Consider the following 23084-nt stretch of genomic DNA (forward strand, 5'->3'; position numbering starts at 1 on the left):
CAGACTTGGCATAACTTTATGAAGTAGAATACGTGTGCCCCCTGACTACTGTCCGAAAACAGTGACGTTTTCACACTGCAAAAACCGGAAGTGATACCCTCGCTATACAAATACAGTGAATTTTGCTGGCCAATGTTTTCCCCATAAAAGAGCGCATTCGAATAATTGTGATGAATAAAACATTCGATATATTGCATACAAGTAACCAGTTCCTCTTATTGTGATTTCAAATGAAAGGTAAGCAAAGAAAATCAAGAAAATGTGTTGGAATTTGTCAGGTGCAGAATTTGGAAGCAACGGCATGTCATCACTCAGTAGTATTACAAAATACATTTTAATATTTATGATATTAGATATCATCTAGCTTTATTTCAGCTAGAGCGCCATAGGCGGGGCCATAGGTAGAAACCCTGGGTTTACAAAATGCATATTAAATGATGATATTAAATTCATGACTTCAGTGAACGTGAAGTGACCTTGTCCTCGGCCTCGATGCGTTATACGCGGAAAATGGTATCAATTAACAATCCACATATATACACATGGAAACTAGGAAATCATGATTTCCATGACATGGCCATGTGCAGCCGGTTTTTTTACAACAAGTTACTTACTCACCAATGTCTTTTGTTGCTAAACTTGATAAGGAGAAGTCCTTCTGTAAGAATATCCTTTTAAAATAACAATTCGGTTGAAATTTGTTGCCAAAAATGATATAAATGTTTTAATTCCACAACATAAATTCTTCTGATCAAACTTGCCACCATTTTCATTTGGCAAACTACAGCCTGTAGGCCTTTATGTACAGCATGTTGCCTAAAGCTGAATTTATACTCGATCACCGAGCGATGCGATTAATCGCTTTTGAAAAAGCGATTTGCAATCGCCGAAGTTTGCGATGCATCGCCCGTCGCTTTTGCATTTATACTTATCACGGCGATAGCGATTGCAGACGACAATTAAAATATTCTAAATGCCACAAAATACATTTTTAAAACATGAGTTGCTGTCAATAATTATTGCTTTGAATTAATTTATCACCAAAAGTTAAAAATCGAGAAAGGTAAATTAATTAGCAAAATAATGGATCCAGTTGGTTGCATATGATTGGTTGACGCATTCACGTGTCAAGCGATATCGCTGGAAAGTTGAGATTTCTTCAACTTGCAAAAGCGACGTCGTTTTTGCCTCCGAGTCATTCCATATCAAATCAACCAATTTGCTGAAAATCTTGGCAGGTCACCCCCTCAGATTTTGCTGAAAATCATTTCTAGCATACCTCTATGGCAATAATGAACACATGGAAAAAATTAGCGCTCAACTCCAAGCGGTTTCGAGATACTGCTTGTCAAAATTTCACCCAGACCCCCCCTTTTTTGCTCTCATGAGTCGTGGTCGTTGAATTTGTCGGCGTTTTGGAACACTCATATTTTGACTTTAGGAAAAAGATATTAAGCTGAAAATTGCTACCTAGAGTGACTTTCACCCAAATAAGCAGAATCTGGCCATAAAAACAGTGTATCAAATTAAAGCCCTTGAGTAAAGAAAGCCAAAACTGAAAACCGTTTTGTCATAGCACTTTTCATAACAAAGTTACATCTTGTAAAGCAAAGATTCATCCAAAACATTCAGCCAGGCTCTCCGTTAGTGTGCGTCATTGTAGGTAACCCAGGCAAACCTAGGCTTAGTTAACACATTTGCTAGTCAGCCAAATTCGCCGACAATGTCAATGCATTTTTACATAGAAATTTAAAACAAGTGCCCGAAGAAAGAAACCTACATAAATATGTTTTCTATACTTCACTTGACCATGTGATTTTTATGGTGATAAGTCACCCACATGGAATTTTAGAGGATTTGGATAGCAGTTCCATTAAAAAAAAGCTGCTATCATAATGAGACTTAAGATCTAGAACCCGGATCTAGAAACACCCCCGAAATGCCGTTTTGGGGAATTTTGCTAGCTGAAACTTTTTGATGAAAGTCAATCTTTGACAAGATGTAACTTTGCTACGGAAAGTGCTATGAAAAAATGGTTTTCAGTTTTGGCTTTGTTTACTCAAGGGCTTTAATTTGATATATGAAATGATGCAGTTTGATGGCAAATTTGAATTCACCTAGCATACCTAGTCATTGCGTCCAGAGTCCAGACGCGTATTTTACAAATTTGGACGCAAGTTCACATGGCTAATCAAGTATTTTGCGTCCATTGTGGACGCAGACAAAACTTCGAAATTTTATCATTAATTGATGATAAAATTAAAAATAAGACATTTTTATTCTTTTATATTTTTAAGATATGTGCGGTTTTTAATAGCTTGTCTATTCAAAAGCGTTTTTGGCTTCATGGGGTCTCCCCTTTTTGGGTTCGTTTTTGGCTGGGATTTTTCTTGCTGTTTGGGAGTAAGGCATCTAGCTTAATTGTCCCAGCCTCTGCCATATCAGTAATGTCACCCTTGTGAGGTAGTAACTTCTGGCGGGGTTTATTAATTTTTCCATCAGCGATTTTGATTGGCTGCCTTACGACTTGGCCTGGCTCATCAGGCCAATCGGATCTCGTGTTAGCGAGCGTCCGGTTTTTGTGCTAACCCGCCTTGTCCGGATTTGGTCGGCTTCCCCCCTCGGGAGCGTTTGTAATGGAGTGGCCATAGTCAGGGTGTCAGTTACGTGAAATTTTCACTGAGTCACTTCAAAGCCAGGTGTAAAATCGTGTATTTAAATTTCCTCTCTTGCCAAAACAATAGTTTATAGTGCTGCTCAACTCTTTTGATAATGTTTATACCAGGCATGTGAAGTTTCAGGCTTTTGCCGGATTTCAGGCAGTTTTGTTGTCTATTTTGTGCTTGTTTATCTTTTTTTCAGCCTGACTGGCCCCCCCCCCCTTTAAGGCCAAAAATCTGTGCACCTGAACATTCCCATGCCTGATGTATGCAGTTACAGGTACATGTAGTAAGTAGTTGGTAAGTGGCATGGCTGTTAGCATGCCTTGTTCTAAATCTAAACAAGATTTTGCATAATTTAAAGCATTGCACAACAGAAAAAACCAAAAGTTGTTGCGTTGTTGTGAAGGTTTTTTCTTGCGTTACTGTTCAGATGGCTAGGTTTCAGCCAAAATTTGTTCTTTTGTGTCGTTGCACTTACATGAAAAATCAAACCACAGAATGGTTTTTGTATTGGATGAATAAAGGCATTCCACGTAAATCAAAATTTCATGCGCAATCAATCAGAAAATGGTTGCATCCAGCGTATTATGCTCCTGTGCGAGGGCAAGTAAAAGTCAACCAGATAGCGGTTTGCGTTGGTTTCACCGAGTTAAAAACTGCATTTCCTGGAAATCAAGCCAAAGGTTTCATTTCGTTGTTGATTTGTTTAGGGTTCACTTCGGCTACAGTGCAATGGGCAAATAAAATCTAGTTGCAAAAAGGTTTTTGCAGGTGTTTTGGGAACAGCAATCCCAATAATTGTTGCAATGTAAGGTTTCACTTGCCCTGCGCAAATGGCATTTTAAAGCCAAGCTGCATTTCATATACATTTGACCAATCAACCAAAAATGGTTTTCGTTATTGCGGTGACATGGTTTAACTTAGCATTACTGTTGTGTTTTGAAAAATGAATTGATAATTGTGTGTCATCAGACATGGTTCACATTATAATGTTACTATTCAGTTGGCAACCAAAGCCAAGTGCGTGTAAGAAAGGAAAAGGTTGTTGGAAGTAGCCTTTCACAAAAATTCAAGAAAACACGCTTGGGTTGGTTCAAGTACGTTACTACTCGTACATTTGTAAGCGGGTGGCATTATTTTATAAGCAATTTAGCTAGTTTGTTCCACAAAATTCAACCAAAAAATTGTGTTGTAGGTGGTTCACTCACACCATTTGGTGGAAATCAACCAAGAAGAAAGGGTTGATGCCTTTAATGCCTTCTCAGGCATTTGGGCAGCAATTGGACGTCATGCCAGTTGTTGGGAGCACATCCTGTGGGCGGCTCCCTGAGGGGTCTAACCTGCAGGTGGCGGGTTCTGTCTCTGGTCTAGTGTACAGGAACTGAATGCCTATTTGTGGTGGGTGATCATCAGCAGGTGTCATAGTAGGCTGATCGGTTATGGTGTTCAGTTTTCTGTGGTTTTGGACTGGTGGGACGGGCTTCGCTGCTTGTGTTGTTGCGCTCCGTGCAGGTGGGGTTCTTCTGGGAGCTGTCCTTGCGGTGTGTTTTTTTCCTTTAAGCAAAAACCATAATCGTTTTGTCGTGGGGACATGGTCCAGTTATGTTACTGACCAGCGGCAATCAAAAGCCAAGCAAATCAAGTGCGTGTTTCTTATAGTAAAAAAAAAAAAGGGGGGGTGGGCAAGGGTTCAGTATGGAACCCTTGGGTGGCATGTTTTTCAGGGGGATCAGGGTCTGGACCTTTTCTTTTTTGTGTGTTTCAATGGTCGTGTCCGGAAAATATTTGGAGGTGTGGTGCCCCAGGTGGGATCCACCATCAAAATCATCAAATAATATGTCCAGACTCCGTTCCCACCTTTTGGTTCCCCATCAATGGGAAATTTGTGTAGATATTCCTACATGTGTGTGCATCAGTGTGGTGCTGACTGCTTCAGCTAATTCCGCAAATCCAAAATAAAAATAAGTTAATTGGGTAATAACAAATTTCGCTGTGTGCTGTGTTTTTCTCATTGTGCATGTAGCTTAAGACCCTCTGAGGACAAGTGCGGTTTTTAATAGCTTGTCTATTCAAAAGCGTTTTTGGCTTCATGGGGTCTCCCCTTTTTTTGTTTTGTTTTTGGCTGGGATTTTTCTTGCTGTTTCGGGGAGTAAGGCATCTAGCTTAATTGTCCCAGCCTCTGCCATATCAGTAATGTCACCCTTGTGAGGTAGTAACTGCTTGGCGGGGTTTATTAATTTTTCCATCAGCGATTTTGATTGGCTGCCTTACGACTTGGCCTGGCTCATCAGGCCAATCGGATCTCGTGTTAGCGAGCGTCCGGTTTTTCGCGCCGTTTGTTCCTTCCCTACTCACTTTTTCGGCTGAAGCAGTCAAGTTCGGTTGAAAATCCCTCCCAACCCACCCAGTATTGTAGCTGGGGAGGGTTTGGTGGGTCGTTCCCCGACCGGTGGTGTCTGGGGCAGCTGGCCAGGTCTTTTGCGCAGTCCCCGTTCCGGATGGGGGGGTGGGCTGGCAAGATATCTTGCAGCCTTGTGCTCAGCCGGGTACGGCATGTTTTTCAGGGGGATCAGGGTCTGGACCTTTTCTTTTTTGTGTGTTTCAATGGTCGTGTCCGGAAAATATTTGGAGGTGTGGTGCCCCAGGTGGGATCCACCATCAAAATCATCAAATAATATGTCCAGACTCCGTTCCCACCTTTTGGTTCCCCATCAATGGGAAATTTGTGTAGATATTCCTACATGTGTGTGCATCAGTGTGGTGCTGACTGCTTCAGCTAATTCCGCAAATCCAAAATAAAAATAAGTTAATTGGGTAGTAACGAATTTCGCTGTGTGCTGTGTTTTTCTCATTGTGCATGTAGCTTAAGACCCTCTGAGGACAATATTAAAAAGCCCCAAAATTTTGACCCACCTGCTGAGAATTGAAGTAAATTCTGCAATATTTGTAAATGCAACGTCAGGAAATCGTGCACTTTTTGCATGCTTTCCGAACGATCGCTGTACAGCTGAGCTGGGGAAGTCCCGATTGATTTGTTTACAAGCAAGCACGTGCTGTTAATGTTTATTTAATTATTTATCACAACCTGACAATATTCAATTTTTAATATTTTAAGTTTATTTTCTCATAAATAATTTTGGTTTCCTTTATTAGTATTATTGTTAAGATGAATAAAAGCAATTTTAAAGACAAAATCCAAATGATAACCCTTTTTCGTATTATTTGTGGCAGCACGTGTTTTAGTTTTTGTGGCATCAACAATACGTTACTTTAAAAATAGAAATGTGGAAGTACGAACGAAAATTGCTCAAGATTGACAGACTTTGCTCATGTTTTTGCACCTGTTTTTGACCACGTTTCGGACCAAAACTGACACAGAAATGAGAAAAATTATCATAGCGAATGGAGATGGAATATCACGGTGAAAATGCACTTTTATTTTTTTTTAACAATCAACATTTGATGAGGTGTAGACCCGCGGGGTACGTGTGTATCGTCATAATCGTGAATTTCAGATGGACGCACAAAAATCTGTCTGGACGCAAGTTTTTGCAACCTCGTCAGCAAATTTGCGTCATTATGGACGCACATTTTTAAAACCTTAATGGGAACCCTGCATTCAGCCAATTGTCGAATCAATTGCAAAACAAAACGGCATAGCCATATAGTCTCATGATAGAGCAGCTTTTCTATAATGGAACTGCTATTAAAATTCCTCTAAAATTCCATGTGCGATTATCTCATCGCAAAAATAAATTATATATTTGGGTCAAGTGAAGTATAGACTTGCCATGTATTTATGTACATACAAATAATTCGTACCCCATGCTGTGCATGGGGTACGAATAAGTGGTATCCAAAGACACTGTATATATGGATATCCATGGAGGAGCTGTCAAAACTGACCTATTTCAAAACTAGGATAACTGTGCCCATTATGAAATTTCACACAAACCCATCATTTTCAAAATACACTGAAACCCCATATTCCATTTTTGAAAAATATGATCCCTAAATTCCTAATGTTTACTTACTTTTGTTCAGCAAAAACCAAATTCCAGTTTGTCAAATTCATGTCTCAGAATGTTTATATTTTGTAGACTGATAAATGTTTCCATATATTGCACCCAAGTGTCAGTGCTAAACCCCTCATGTGGGGCAAATAATATTACAAGAAGTCAATTTGACCAACCACATAATAGATTTGCTGTTCTTCCCCATCCATAATGTGTTTTGAAGCATGAATAGGCAAAAATTTTCATCTGCTCAAGGCTATGACAGCATGTCATAATTTAATTGGCCAATACCAAACTATACCCTGTGTGGGCAAGTCATACTTCAGTATGACTTGCCCTGAACGTCCAGTGTTCGGAAGAGACGGATACGTTGCATGAGAGCCTGCCAATTTAAGCTTCCTATAATATCAATTGCACATAACATACGAAGTCACAAACTTACAAACTTCAATATGCACTTCAAATACAGCAGACCAGCTGTTAATTATCACAGATCCTGTAGAGTAACTTACATAATCGTCCATTTCATGGAATCCCGTTGCTCAGAATTGCCCATTTCATTTTTATCTGTCAAATGCGCTGTGGATGTGCTCCATTAAATCCCATAAAACCACTCGCAGAAAAGCCAGCCTCGTGCACTGCGTGGCGCTGGGGCATGACGTCATCGTGGACGTATGCAAAATTTCCGACGGGCGTCATATAACCCGTATTGTGATTGGTTGCAAAAGCCATTCTTTGAAATCGTAAGCCAATCAATGAACGCGACGGCCTTTTACGGTATTAATAATGTGACTCGCCAGTAAAGTACGTCTAACCTGATTGGTTTACAAAACTACTTTGATAATTGCTAAGCCAGTCAGCATGCTCGATGCAACAACCTCGTAGAGGTTTTCGAGAGGCGAATTCACGTGGCGATCCAGCGATCGAGTATAAATTCAGCTTGACAACTGCTCTCACGCGAGATCGCAGGTGCAATAACAATACATGGACACAATCACTGTCATTTACCCAATGGAATAATGAATTATTTATGACATGCATCGGCTGGATTTTACGATCGAGGTAAGGTTTTTGGCCTGTCCCTACGTGAATATCCTCAGTTTTCAGCATCAAAGATACTTGCGATGACCAGTTTTTTGCGGACACTTTGATAGCAGGTAACTTTTATATAGGTCATGGTAGAAACTATAGTTGTACAATTTGTACGAAATATACATTTTTTTATAGGCCTAAAATATTTACAAAAATATATTGGTCCATATGTCGACATGTCGGGATACGTGCCGACGTCGACATTATGTCGACATAAGGCATGTCGACCACGGCACTAGTCCATACATTGTACGTTGTGCTTGTATTCAGTTGTTCGACGTATAACACCAAACATGTGATACACATGGTAGACCTAAGCCAAGCTCTTTCAGTGAGTATGAAATCTCTGTTAATACCAGTGTACATGTATTGAAAAGCACATGGTCGGTGAAGTGCATCAAAGAAATAAATTGTTTTTAAAGACTTGATACAGACTATTAGGCTACATGCTGTACATAAAGGGCTACAGGCTGCAGTTTGCCAAATGAAAATGGTGGCAAGTTTGATCAGAAGAATTTATATGGTGGAATTAAAACATTAATACATCATTTTTGGCAACAAATTTCAACCAAATTGTTATTTTAAAAGGATATTCTTACAGAAGGACTTCTCCTTATCAAGTTTAGCAACAAAAGACATTGGTGAGTAAGTAACTTGTTGTAAAAAAAACCTGCTGCACATGGCCATGTCATGAAAAGCATGATTTCCTAGTTTCCATGTGGATTGTTAATTGATACCATTTTCCGTGTATACCATGTACATGCAGGTTTCCATCACAAATCTTTTCTTTTAATTTTCTATGTAAAATTTGTATTGTACTTTGACCGCTACATGTATTGTGTTCATTTCTGTCTAGAATATGGACATTCAATTCTCTATCACTTTGTGATTTTATGTTTTTCACACAGTTTCTTGGGTATGTTATCAGCACCCATCCCACCCACAATCCTAGGTTTCCAGGATCATGCATTACAGTGCATAGTTAATTTAAAAAAGTTCTGGGTACGGTACTTTAAAAAACCTGTGCAACAGTTCAATTTTGAGGAATGCATCTATATGAAGAAGTGCCGTAGCGGAAATTGGCTGTCATTTTTTGGCAAAGAAAATGGCACAAACATTTACACAAAAATGACATGATGTCATGTTGTAACAAAGAACATGTTAGCTCATTTTTAAAACCAAATTTAATATATTTTCCTTCATTGATCATTGTACAGAGCTCTACATCGCAACCACATGACGATGCAGCATTGAAAATCAGCATGGCAGAACAAGAGTCTGATGGGGAGGAGCTAGTAGGGAATAAATCGGAAGAACAACACCATCAGTTATTGGCCACAAGACAGGGTGAAGGTACATACATGTAGATCCCAATTAGGGTGGGGTCTTGATTGGCCTCAAGACAGGGTGAAGGTACATAGATCCCAATTAGGGTGGGGGCTTGATTGGCCTCAAGACAGGGTCAAGGTACATAGATTCCAATTAGGGTTGGGTCTTGATTGGCCTCAAGACAGGGTGAAGGTACATAGATCCCAATTAGGGTTGGGTCTTGATTGGCCTCAAGACAGGGTGAAGGTACATAGATCCCAATTGGGTTGGGGTCTTGATTGGCCTCAAGACAGGGTGAAGGTACATCGATTCCAATCAGGGCAGGGTATTGATTGGCCTCAAGACAGGGTGAAGGTACATAGATTCCAATCAGGGCAGGGTCTTGATTGGCCTCAAGACAGGGTGAAGGTACATAGATCCCAATTAGGGTGAGGGCTTGATTGGCCTCAAGACAGGGTAAAGGTACATAGATCCCAATTAGGGTGGGGGCTTGATTGGCCTCAAGACAGGGTGAAGCCTAAGGTACATATAGATCCCAATTAGGGTGGGTCTTGATTGGCCTCAAGACAGGGTGAAGGTACATAGGTCCCAATTAGGGCGGGTCTTGATTGGCCTCAAGACAGGGTGAAGGTACATAGATCCCAATTAGGGTGGGATCTTGATTGGCCTCAAAACAGGGTGAAGGTACATAGATCCCAATTATGGTGGGGTCTTGATTGGCATCAAGACAGGGTGAAGGTACACATATCCCAATTAGGGTGGGATCTTGATTGGCCTCAAGACAGGGGAAGGTACATAGATCCCAATTAGGGTGGGGTCTTGATTGGCCTCAAGACAGTGTGAAGGTACATTAGGGTGGGATCTTGATTGGCCTCAAGACAGGGGAAGGTACATAGATCCCAATTAGGGTGGGGTTTTGATTGGCCTCAAGACAGTGTGAAGGTACATAGATCCCAATTAAGGTGGGGTCTTGATTGGCCTAAAGACAGGGTGAAGGTTTCCCCCCAAAATTCACCTGATCATGGGTCAAAATAGCAAATACCTAAGTTTTAAATGCTACGAGTGCACATAATCCCAATAAGGCATTCTTTTGGAAGCTCAAAGACTTTACACGTACAGTCTCTCTATTAAACAGGTATTATGTTTATATCCCAGCAATAATTCTGGGTCAAAATGTTTGTCCTCTCTTCCCCCAAAATTTTTATTTTGCCCCACTGACCAAAAAAGCTGGCTACGCCCCTGAGTTTGAGTCTCCGCAGTGTCATATTTCTAATTTTGGGGTAAATTTGAAAATCAACCATGGCGATGAAAGAATTATCTGATAGAGAGGAGATTTCCATCAGAGGAGATGTATCATGTTGTAAAGGATTCTGGGAAGGGCAAGGTTATCTGCTCTGTGCATACATGTAGTATGTACACCATTCTGGTGATTCTATGCCAATCCATAATGTTATATATATGAGTCTGTCAGATATAAGCCAAACAAAGTATAGTAGGGGACAAGCCTGAAGATCAACATTATCAGCTGTTTGTCTCAAGCAACTGAAGGCAGGGTGAAGGTACATACATGTAGATCCCAATTCCCAAACAGCAGTGCAGTCTTGTTAGCTGAAAACCTGCAAATCCCAAATACCCTGGAGTCGGACCAAAGCCAAAGCAGATCAAATTTTAAAACAATCAAAATCTACTGGTTGGGATGGATCAGGGAATATATTGACGGATGGGCTGGTCGGGGTAAGTTAAATGATGCTTTATGGCTTATAAAAATAAGGTGTGCTTCAGGCCAAAGTGATCAGCATATTTCTGTAAAACCCCATGAGAACTACCTGCCAATTGGCCAAAAAGAGGTTTTCATTATCAATTGGACCAATCAGCAACATTGGTAGATTAATTTCACCATGCAAAAAAATTGGGGTGAATTATTTGCAAAGCTCCATTCTGATCGGTGATTAAAGTGAAGTCATCATGTAATTGACGAATCATAGGCAATGTTAGATCGACAGGTAGTACTCAAGGGGGTTAAGCCTAATGATCTTAAATGAAATTACCATACTGATCTGTGACTTTTTTTTCAATGCAGAATCTGACGACGAAGGTGATGAAGTAAAACAGATATGTCAGGTGATTCACTCAAGGTCATCAGAAGACATTCCACAATGTAGCGCCTCGCCTAAAGAGCCATGCGAAAACGCATGCTGTCTCCGAGTCCTACAACAGACTTAACAAGACGGTATCCATGTAAGAGCACTAAGAAAAGCCATGGAGATGTTCCAAATTCAGACACAACACCGACACGTAAACAAAATGACTGTTTTGGTTCAAATCATTTGAAAGAATGTAGAATTTTCCGGAAAGTACTTGAAGAAGTCAGCGGCGAAGGGTGTTCTACCGGTTGCGATAACGAAGATGATAAGTTTGTTCCGATCAGCGTACCTTCCAATGTGAAAAGAAACTCTGAGGAGTCTGCAATTGACCAGACGTGTTGTAATGACTCGGATAATAAGAGCAAAGTATTTGATCAGGATTGTACAAAGTGTGAGCATGATTGTCAATTGACTCATGCTACAAGTAGCAACTGTGGGACTGAGAATCCCTTTACAAGTTGCTATCTTGGGTCTGACACTGGTGAGCAGCAGCAGCCTGAAACATGCAGCAAGTGTGGGACTGAGAATACCTTCTCTAGTTGCTATCTAGGATCCGATGATGAACATCATCCGGCAGTCACGCTTCACTTCAACGACTTGCCCATACTACTCAAAAGCCAAATTTTCTCCTATCTCACTATGAACGAACTCTTGTGCACAGCTTCCTTGGTGTGCAAAACATGGTACGAAGCAGCGAGAGAGCCGGGACTGTGGCGGAGATTGCACCTGGATAGGCCTGGGATGTTGGATGAGGACTTGTGGAATGTGGTGGGGATTAATGCTAACCTGAGTCAACTGCATGTCTTGGATTGCCGTATGCTGTCTGGGAAGGGTATTGCCAAGGCGCTTGCTGGGTGTCCAGCTTTGAAGGAGTTAATTATAATGAGGTATGTGGATCCAAGGAAAGGTTATTCAAATATCTATTGGTAGCTAAGTGACGCCCGGATTTTGAGGACTTAGATGGTACTTTCAGAACTGAAATCGGGCTTTGTTTGGGGATGGCTGAAATGGGGCTTTCTTTTGGGGGACTGAAATGGGGCTTTCTTTGGGGGGCTGAAATGGGGTTTCTTTGGGGGCTGTAATGGGGATTTGTTTTTTTGGCACAAATTTCCAAAAATGTCTACATGTAGGAAATAAGTGCTTGAAGCTCAAATATGAAGCTAATTTGGGGGTATTTGGAGGAAAATTTAGTCAAAACTCTTCAATGGAGTCTTCGGAATGGAAAAGAGCTTGATGGGAGGTCACCAGAATGGAAAAATATCTTCAAAAAGAGGGTACTTACACGTAGTGCAAGGTACAGAATGTATATATCCCATTACAATGTTCAATAATGATTGTGCATCAGTTGTTAAAGAGCATATTTGCCCTCTGCACAGATTCATCATCTTGCTACGAAAACAAGGTTCTCCCTGCAAACTCATGCGCAAAATGTGCATTTTTATGCCTCCACCGCGAGGCATACTGTTTTTGCAATGTCCGTGCTTCCGTGCTTCCGTCCGGATGCCATATCTCGGGCATGGATGGGCGGATTGACTTCAGATTTTCAGGATAGGTGGGTCATGGTCAAAAACTCTGGCTACTTTTTTTTGGGCGAGGTTCAAGGTCATATACTGAGGTAAAAGGTCATTTGAGGTCAGGGGGCTCATTTTCCTTATTTACCTCTTTTCTCGGAGACTAAGGGTCGCATGTTCCTCAAACTTAATGGGTGGGTGCATCTTGAACCCAGGCAGAACAAGTTTGTATTGGTTAGTGGGTCAAGGTCACCTGAGGTCATGCAGGGGTCATTTGAGGTCAAATTAGCAAAATACTGTCATATGGCCATGAAACTTGGTAGGTACAGTCAATATTTAGAGCCTAATTTTTGGAAGGTCATTTTGGGGTCACCCAGGGGTCATCCGAGGTCAAATTAGTAAAAACTGTCCTATGGGAATGAAACTTGGTGGGTACAGTCAACATTTAGAGCCTAATTTTTGGAAGGTCATTTTGGGGTCATCCAGGGTCACCCAGGGGTCATCTGAGGTCAAATTAGTAAAAACTGTCGTATGGGCATGAAATTTGGTGGGTACAGTCAATATATAGAGCCAAATTTTTGGAAGGTCATTTCGGGGTCATCTGAGGTCATCCAGGGGTCATCTGAGGTCAAATTAGTAAAAACTGTTGGATGGGCATGAAACTTGGTGGGTACTGTCAACATTTTAGAGCCAAATTTTTGGAAGGTCATTTTGGGGTCACCAGGGGTCATCTGAGGTCAAATTAGTAAAAACTATCATATGGGCATGAAACTTGGTGGGTACAGTCAACATTTAGAGCCACATTTTTGGGAGGTCATTTTGGGGTCACCAGGGTCATTTGAGGTCAAATTAGTTAAAACTATCATATGGGCATGAAACTTAGTGAGTACAGTCAACATTTAGAGCCAACTTTTGGGAGGTCATTTTGGGGTCACCCAGGGTCATCTGAGGTCAAATTAGTAAAACTGTCATACGTGACATGAAACTTGGTGGGTACTTTCAACATTTAGAGCCAAATATTTGGAAGGTCATTTTGGGGTCATCTGGGGTCAGCCAGCTTTGTATCAACTTGTGAGTACATGCCACATCACTCCCTTTGGTGGAGGCATCACGGTCGACGCTTTGCGTCGAAAACCGCGACAGCCGAGAACCATGGTCCATCTAGTTGTTTCTCGTGCTTTGTGCCAGAAGGCTTTTGAAAAACATGCGCGGTAATTGAAGCATGCATTCGCATTGAGATGACCGTGCGATCGCCAAATTGTGAAACATTTTGCTTTGGAACCAAAAAAAGTCCATTTGAAGCAAAATGTTGTTTAAATTTGTTTTTATTATTATGAGTGGCACTGATTTCGATATCTTTCTGGGGAGAAGGAAGTCCTTCATAATAATATCACTTGGCAAATACAAGAAACAATTACAAGGGCACTTGGCTGAGAACCAGAATGGATTGAACAACATCCAAGCATGCATCATTAGAATTTCAACCAGAATCAATGAATCAATCTATAGACCATTTGGGTATGGTACATCCTGGAGAAGATATCATACACTTCCCATAATGCTTTTCTCCCATTTCAATTTTCTGTACTGATATGCTACCCAGTGCAACATGGGTTGATGGTGACGAAATGTACGTATGGACAGTGCACATCCAGATCTTGCAAGATATGTTCATTCCTTGACTATTGACCTGTGTTTAACAAGTCTATTCATAACATGTAAACAAAGTGAGCATGTACAAAGTAATGGGAGTGTCATTTGGTGAAATGAGGTGGTGCATCATGTTGCAAAGGATTCTGGGAAGGTAGGTAAGATGTCTTCTCCGGGAACAACCTGAACACACTGATGATGGACTTTTCAGTCTCTCAAATAGTTCATTGAATATGCTTCATGTACATCACTTGTACAGATGTGCACAAATTGCAACAAAAGTTTTCATATGTGATGCGATCAAGCAGAATCAGTCGGAACTCGGAAATATTAAATTTTCAGATTCTTATAGGCTACTAAATAGCATTTACATGTACAAAGCTGCTTTTGCAGAAAACCCCATTGAAATTGAACAACCAGTTCCAAAGATATTAGCAATAAAAGTGTTTCCAAAACAAGCGGAAACAAAAGGAAATATTCGCTTTATTTACAAGGCTATATCTCAAAATCAATATTGCGAGTTCCGACTGATTTTGCTTGATCGCGTCACATACATGTATTAGGATAAGAGTTCACTGAACTACAGGGCCAACTTCAAATTGGGCTATTCCAGTTGAAATCCACATTTCCTCTGTGCAAGGCTTAGCTAAGTCTCCCACAGAGGGAGTATGGGTTTCAAGTAGAATACTGTAAAGCGTAATATTTTCACATTATTCAAACTTCGCATTTTGGGAGAGAACCCATGTTTCTACGGGAGCTAAAAATTCAAACTAAAACAGTACCAAGTGACCAGCAGGTGAACTTTGGATGGATCTGAAAAGATTCAAGAAGTGTACACAACCAATAAATTAATGTTTAGAACTGTTTAATAATAATATGTACAACAGCACCCAAAATTTAGGTTGAGTAAGACAAAAATGTTTCTGTGACATGAAATTTGTGCACATTGTTTGTACATTTCCTAAAAGGCCTAGGTAGAAAAAATATTTCTGTGCAAATATGCATGAAATTCAGGGCCGTAGCAAGCGGGGCGGCTGGGGATGCCATGGCCTCCCCACTTTTTGAGAAATTTGTTATATTTTCTTTATATCTTCAATTTAGGCATATATTTTTATTTTGGCCACTCCACATTTGTGATGGCCGCCCCACATTTTTCAACCTTGCTACGGCCCTGATGAAATTTCAGGGATCAACTGCACTCGCATGGATTTGGCAAAAATGAACAAATGCATACTGTATGAACATTTCGTGTGCTAGACAACAATTTTGGGTAAGTTCCATTTGAAATGCTCACTCCATTTCTGGAAGATACAGGTAACACCATATGGAGTATGGGCTTCAAAGTAATTAACTCTAGCAATTCCTTTTGAAAAACATACCCTCTGTGGAAGACTTTTCTTAAATCATCCACAGAGGGATGGCAAATTCAAATGGATTAGCCCAATGCATCATGGGGTGGGATAACTTCATCTCATGGCATTGCACCAATTATGTTTGTGAACATACGAGGAAATTATTAATTGGTATTCTGCCAGCAGATATAGATCATCACATTGGCTATTCCAGTTGAAATCCATACTGTACCAGGGGTAGCGCTAGGTTGCTTTTTGGGGTCCCGGACCCACCAAAATAGAGTTCGGACCCCCTGTTTTAAATTTTCTGCAACTTTCAGGGGTCCCTGCAGATCCCCAGTTTTTTTTTCAAATTATCTAGCGCTATAATCATGATAATTGCAGACATACTATTTATGCTGAATTTGTGCAACTCGGACTCGCCAAACTCTACTCCGGACCCCCTACTTTTTAATTTTCCGCAAGTTCGGGGGTCCCGCGGACACTAGAGTGTTTAGTTCTAGCGCTACCCCTGTACTGTACATGACATGACCTTAAATCTCCCACACAGGGAGTGTAGACCTCCACACTCCCTGTGTGGAAGATTAAGACCATGTCTTCCATATGGGGTATGGATTTCAACTGGAATAGCACATTGCTTCCAGTGAAAAAGAACGTCAAAATGCAAATATGTATGTATGTTAAAATAAATGAGCACCCCTGATATAGGTATTTTGCATTTACTTAATTAACTAAATTATTTTGTCATGTGCAAATATCAAGTTGATGTAACCCAAATGAAAAAAAAATGGGAAAACCTTTTGGAATGATGAGCAATCTCTTAAATTTAAAGACCTTTATTGTGTGATGCCACATAAGCACAATTATCATGCATTTGGAATAGTTTCAGAGAAAAGTAATTCAATGGTAGATAACCAGCGCAGTCACCTTCGGAGCCTTATTTCAATCAATATTTCACCCTTATTCAGATGAGCACTCCATTATAAGCAGTGTTCAAAATTTTGGTTGTCTGTTTGCCCGGGACAACCAAAACATGCACCTGACAACCAAAAATAATGCTCTAGTTGTCCGGCGGACAACTAAAGATCTACAGCCAAAAGTCTCTTTTTCAGCATGTCAGTTTGCTCAAACCTGACACAACTGATGAATTGTTAAATATTTAAGAGTAACTGTTCATAAATTGACTACACTCACTCCACTTTAATGGTCACATGTAGTTCTTTCAGATTGTGGCAGCTTACGGACAACCAAAAACTTTGGTGGACAACCAGAAATTACAACCTGGTTGTCCGTGGGACAACCCCTTATATTTTCTTAATTCGGATACTGATTATAATATAAACCTCTTCGAAGGCGTCTCTGGAAGTTTTATTTTCTTGAGCTGCATATCTCCTTGTCTTCGGTAGGCATCAAACAATTTTCTCTCTGAGGTCTCTGGACTTGGGATCAGAATCTGGTGGGTTAAACCGGTTTTAACAAGAATTACAAGTGTTGTAGGCATATGCACCCAGACATGTCATCTCTCCATCTTTGTTTTTTATTGGAGATGGGTTGGAAGCAGAGAAGATAATTCACCCTTTCCAGAATCCTTTCCTTTGCAAAATGATGAATTACCTCACTACATCAAATGACACTCAATTTTTCCTTACTTCCCTCTTTTCCCCCATTTTTAGGTGTAACCAGTTAAAAGCAGATGCATTCTGTGACATCGGAGAGCACTGCCCTCTATTGGCGAAGATCAACTTTTCTAATACCAATGGTGTGCCCGATGCAGCATTAGAAAAGGTATGTAAATGTTACAAATAAAATTGTAAGCTTCCATCCTTTTCAACCTTGGCATCCACCCTGGTCATTGGGAGATGTTATCATCAAAATTATTGTCATTATCATCATCATTAGCATTGTTGTCATCATCATCATCTATCATCACCAATATTGTCGTAATTATTCCTGGTCATCACCTTCATTTTTGTCATCATCATCATTTGAATAACTATAAAAACGTTCTTTGACCCTAACATTCAGAGACCCCAGTGCACACTATACTGTGAAAATAGGCTTTGATGGTGACGATGTTGATGTTCTACCAAAGAAAGTACTATATTCCTCAATTACACTTTTCATAGCTCTACACTAGTCCTGCCTGCCGCCTTACATCACCCCGGGTCGACCGTTGCAACGGTGTGGCACTTGCTAGTGTAGCTTAAGCCCTGTTATTCATAGACTTAAATTAAGTATAAGCTGATTTTGTTTGTAAGTAAGCAAAGAGAAGAAACATAGTTCAAGGAACTATTCCCAAGCCACCTTCACAAGAGGAAACTACAATGGAGTGCTCATCATAAAAAGGGTGAAATAAGGCTCAGAAGGTGACAGGGTTGGTGTTCTACCAATGAATTACCTCTCTTCCCATGCACTAAAACTATCTCTAACCTTGAATTTTAACCATATCCTAACTTTGCCTCACACAATCTTAAGGCTAACTCTAAATCCTAACCACTACGAAGGATAGGATGTTTTCAAGCGATGTTATATTATCAGTTTCTTTCTTTCTTTTGCAGATTGCCAGTCATTGTAGCCATTTATCTGAGTTGCGTCTCAATCGTTGTTCTCTCATCTCAGATGAATCTATTACACAAGTTGCAAGGTGCTGTCCCAAACTCAAGGTTCTGACATTCCAAGAAAATAAAAAAGTGAGTATTTGGAATTCAGTTTTGCTTAGTTTCAAGTTTTATTTTTAAAGAGATTATACCCAAAGAGTACTGACTCAAAATTTGTCAGCTTCATTCCATAGTGGTGTAAGGTGATATTTAGTTTGTTTTTTTGAAAATTGGCACATATGTTTAATGATGTCTCATTCATTTTGCTAAGTCTCAGCAGCCAAAATAAGTTAATTAATTAATTAATTAAAATTGGTGTACGGTTACAAAGTGAAATTTTGTGTTTTCCATAGTGGCGTATCAACCTTACTCCACTTTGCCCAAGTTGCTCATTTCCTTCATGCTGTAATTCTATAAATGTTTTTAATATTTGAATGTTTTTGATGTAATACTTATGTGCAGTAAATGTATTTTTAAATGTTTGCTGACAAATTAAATGAACTGAAATCATAAGTGCGCTATTTTTGGTTTGTCCGTCATGGAGGGCAAATAGCAGGACTGTCAACTGTCACACATTGAGCGTGACAGTCGCTTTCTCACACTTTCACGCCAAGGTAGAAAAATGTCAAATCAAGGTGGTGAATTTGTCACGCCAAGGTTGTAAAATCGCACAACATCTCACACATAAAATTACCCACCCTCCCCCTCACTTTTTAGATGCTCATGCATCAAATGAACAATTGTAGTCAATAATTCCGTCCCAGTGTACCTCTAGCATTAATCAGCAATTGGTGTACAATGTCGGTGATGAAAAGGAAACAATCAATAATTAATAAATAAATAAATAAATATTCAGTGTGACAGCCATAGTATTAATGTGTAAATATTGTAAGGAACCATCCAAGCCAAACAGAGAGTTGGACAGACGGCCAGCCGGGTGTGTCTTGATCTGCATTAACATTTTTTCAGGATGTGCACAGTCTTGAAGAGGTTATATTACATCCTATTGTCAGTTCACTCAGTCTTCTGCAATTGTCCCCTGACTGGTTGAGTGCTTTGGTACCGGGAACCCTTCTCCAGCTGCAGATACTGTCATGACATTAAAAAGGATTTTTCTTAGCTATCTAAAAAGGATTACTTCATATACGTCGCAAAGTTCTGTACATAATGCAAGATTTTGATTTCATATATTTATAAGTCATAATCCTTATTCACCTCTGGTCTTATCGTCCTTTTTCTGCAGGTGACTGATGCATCATTGCAGGCATTGTGTGCTTTTTCACATAACATAGAGGTGCTATCTTTACATAAATGTTCAATAACTAGCCAAGGAATCATGCATTTACACAAGGTATGTCACTGAATATTGGGCTATGTCACCCCTATGGAAGACATGATCTTGATCTTCTACACAGGGGGTGTATGGATTTCAACTGAAATAGCCTTATGTGAGCAGTTGATACAGAAAATTTTACCTCAACTGGAATGTTATAAAAGGTTGGTGGGTATAAGAATACCCTTGAGGTGCACTTTTTATGATGTTGACTCCTGTGAAGCCCAAAACATGACCTTTGACCCTCTGGCTTATAACTCGCGAACCATACATTGCAGTTCAAAATATACTTTTCTGAATCGTTATGACTTTGGTGGGGATCGAACAAGATTTGAGCAATTAACAATTTTTTTTTTAAAAAGACCATTGTATAAACTTTGACCTTTTTCAATGACATTTTACCATATTTCTTTTTTAATTGTGCACATCAGGAGTATTCTATAGACACCTTCACACCCACCAACACCGTAGAATAAGTTCATCAGGTTTGTTGATTTTTTTTTACTTGCAGATTTTGCTTGACAAAACCAATTGAATTTTTACTCACAAAAATATTTTGTACTTCACATCGGAGGACTTCATCAGGCATGTCTGATACAGTCATCTCGTCCACTTTCCAGGAAAACTGGATTCACCAGAACACCTGAAATATAATGTCAGAATCTTATTTTCATAATATTGCTTCTGCTATATACTGTGCAGTCACCACACCCACTGGAGGTTATCACACACAGGTCAGGGTGATGCGTCGGTTTATATCTTGAAGTGAGCTTTTTTGACAAGTTCACTAATGTTTTTTGGAGGCGTGACTTATAATAGGCCAGAAATTGGTGATTTCTGAAATCCTCATGATTTGTCACAAAATGTTTTATGCAGACAATGGGCTATATTCCTGCTGAAATCCATACACCCTCTATGGAAGACCTTAATTTTCCACACTGGGGGTATAGATTTCAAATGGAACAACCCATTCAGGTAACACCATTTGAAATTCACAATCCCTGTGTGGAAGATTAAGGTCATGTCTTTCATTGGGGGTGTATGGATTTCAGCTGGAATAACCCATTTTGGAGCAGATAACACTGAATGGGTGGCTCCATTTGAAATTCACACTCCCTTTGTGGAAGATAATGGGAGATTAAGGTCTAGTCTTTCATAGGGGTGTATGGATTTCAACTGGAATAACCCATTTTAGAGCAGACGACACTGAATGGTAACTCCATTTGAAATTCACACTCCCTGTGTGGGAGATTAATGTTATGTTTTTCACAGGGGGTGTGTGAATTTCAACTGGAATTACAGAATAACCCATTTTGGAGCAGACAACATGGAATGGGTGACTCCATTTGACAGGGGTGTGTAGATTGCAACTAAAATAGCCCGATTTCTATATTTTATTGTTACAGTTAACCAAGCTTCGCAATCTTGACTTGAGTAACTTGTCCAGCCTGTCATCTAATTCAGTAGGAGAAGCCATCAGCAATCTACCCCAGCTTGACACACTGAATCTATGCCTCAGTAAAAATATCAATGATAGCTGCCTGCATAGCATAGCTGCCTCATGCAAAAAGCTGAAATACCTATTCCTGGTGTCATGCAATATAACGGATGAAGGTAAGAGTCAGTAGATGATGCAGTCAACAAAGTAAGATTACCCATGTACCAAGTGTGAACTCAGGTAGTCCAGTGGTATAACTCTCAACCAGTAATTGTGATGTCCGGAGTCCAAACCCTGTTGAGTTCTGATTTTTTTCTGTTCTCTCAATTTATTATATATCAGTTTGCCCAAGCTTGATGAAGTCATTTAATTCAAATTTAAATACACAGTAACTTACTATTCTTCATTGCCGGCATATGTTAAACTTGCAAAGCCATTTTGAACTGTGGTTGTTTTAGTAAGTTTTAGTGAACAGAATTTACCCATAGCAAACAAAGACTAGAGCTATTAAAAATTCTATAGCCATCTAAGTTAGAAGCTTATTATCCTCTTCAACAATAGGATTATTGATTGGTGTTTGACTATCAAAATGAGATAGATGTCTCGCCAGCTAGAGATACCGATGAATATGATCGTTATGCACATTTTACACTGTAACTCAGAATACAATTTAGGGAATTTATGGCTCATTCGTGGTGTACGGTCACATACATCTGCTGGTGGTAGCTGAATCTATTTTTGTTGTATCGTATGCAATTGACCAATCAATTGGCACCATTAGCTCATGAATATGTAAAAGGTATATCACAAGATAATATGTGACCTGCCGCGATGAAATGAGCGTAAGTCGCAAGTTGGTAGTTTCAAAACACCCTGGATACTGTGTTGGTGGTTTTTGATTCCTTTTTCCATTGTGCCTTTATTCAAAAAGGACATAAAGACATACTAATGGCTTGATTGAACAGGTGGGTGGCAAACAAATAACATCAACTCAGTTAGCCAGGATATCTTGAAACTACCAACTTGCAACTTTATACTCATTTCGTTGCAACAGGTCACATATGACTTTACACTAATAAGCTATACGATTGTATTATTTTTTTACAGGTTTAATCAGTATCGGTCGGCATAGTCGCAGTATAGAACATCTTGACATTGGTTGGTGTGAAGACATCACAGACCGGGGTGCCACAGCTCTTTCACAGATGTGCTCCCAGCTCAAGTACCTTGGTATGGTGCGATGCGATCAGATCACAGAAGGGTGTGTTGCAAGACTGGTGAAAGAGTTCCCTCATATTCATTACAGTACGTTCTTATTGGACAGTCAAAGGCTGCTTGAGAAAGCCAAGCGACAGGGGTTTCAACTCAATACTGTGTAGCGGCAAATTTTAACAAGGTTTTATTGACACACCGTTTGTGGTTAATTGACCTTTTCGGTAAATCCCATAAGCGTTTGCGAGTACACCTGAAAACTCGTCATTTGACGTCACGCCGATCTGCGCTGATGCGCACATCGTTTATCAAACATCGGTACTGCGCATTGCAAGTCGGCGTGACGTCAAATGACGAGTTCTCAGGTGTGCTCGCAAAGGCTTATGGAATTTACCGATTAAGGTCTATTGCAGAACTGCGAATTTAAAAGCCCACAAACATTTTTACCCATAGGCTTTTATGTGTACTGGAAAAGTGGAAATTTTCGCGGTACATTAATTTTCATAAACAACACAGCTACCAAGAAAAAGAAAAACATATATAGATATATATATATGTATAGATCGCAAAATTAAAAACAAGCAATGTAGTTCAAAATCGTCAAAGCATGGAAAATAACATGCGCGGAAATTACCACTTTTACAGTAAATGTTTGTAGTAGTGAATATGTGACCATCCACAACGAACCCAGTGTAAAGTCACAATTTTAACCCCATGAGAACTACCTGCCTATTGGTCAAAAAGGGA

At 39.9% G+C, this 23084-nt stretch overlaps 1 protein-coding gene across 1 annotated transcript; it reads left to right on the plus strand.

Annotated features, from left to right (window-relative positions):
• The first annotated feature begins 90 nt into the window (after positions 1–90).
• Positions 91–22841, plus strand: LOC140143115 (F-box/LRR-repeat protein 17-like). The gene is made up of 8 exons (XM_072165162.1): positions 91–237; positions 8989–9124; positions 11181–12131; positions 17431–17542; positions 18316–18447; positions 19598–19705; positions 21094–21301; positions 22233–22841. The coding sequence occupies exons 3-8, from the start codon at positions 11281–11283 to the stop codon at positions 22502–22504; spliced, it is 1683 nt and encodes a 560-aa protein (XP_072021263.1). The 5' UTR covers positions 91–237; positions 8989–9124; positions 11181–11280; the 3' UTR covers positions 22505–22841.
• The last annotated feature ends 243 nt before the right edge of the window (positions 22842–23084 follow it).

The sequence above is a fragment of the Amphiura filiformis genome, chromosome 20, assembly GCF_039555335.1.
Source record: "Amphiura filiformis chromosome 20, Afil_fr2py, whole genome shotgun sequence".
NCBI classification, from domain to species: domain Eukaryota; kingdom Metazoa; phylum Echinodermata; class Ophiuroidea; order Amphilepidida; family Amphiuridae; genus Amphiura; species Amphiura filiformis.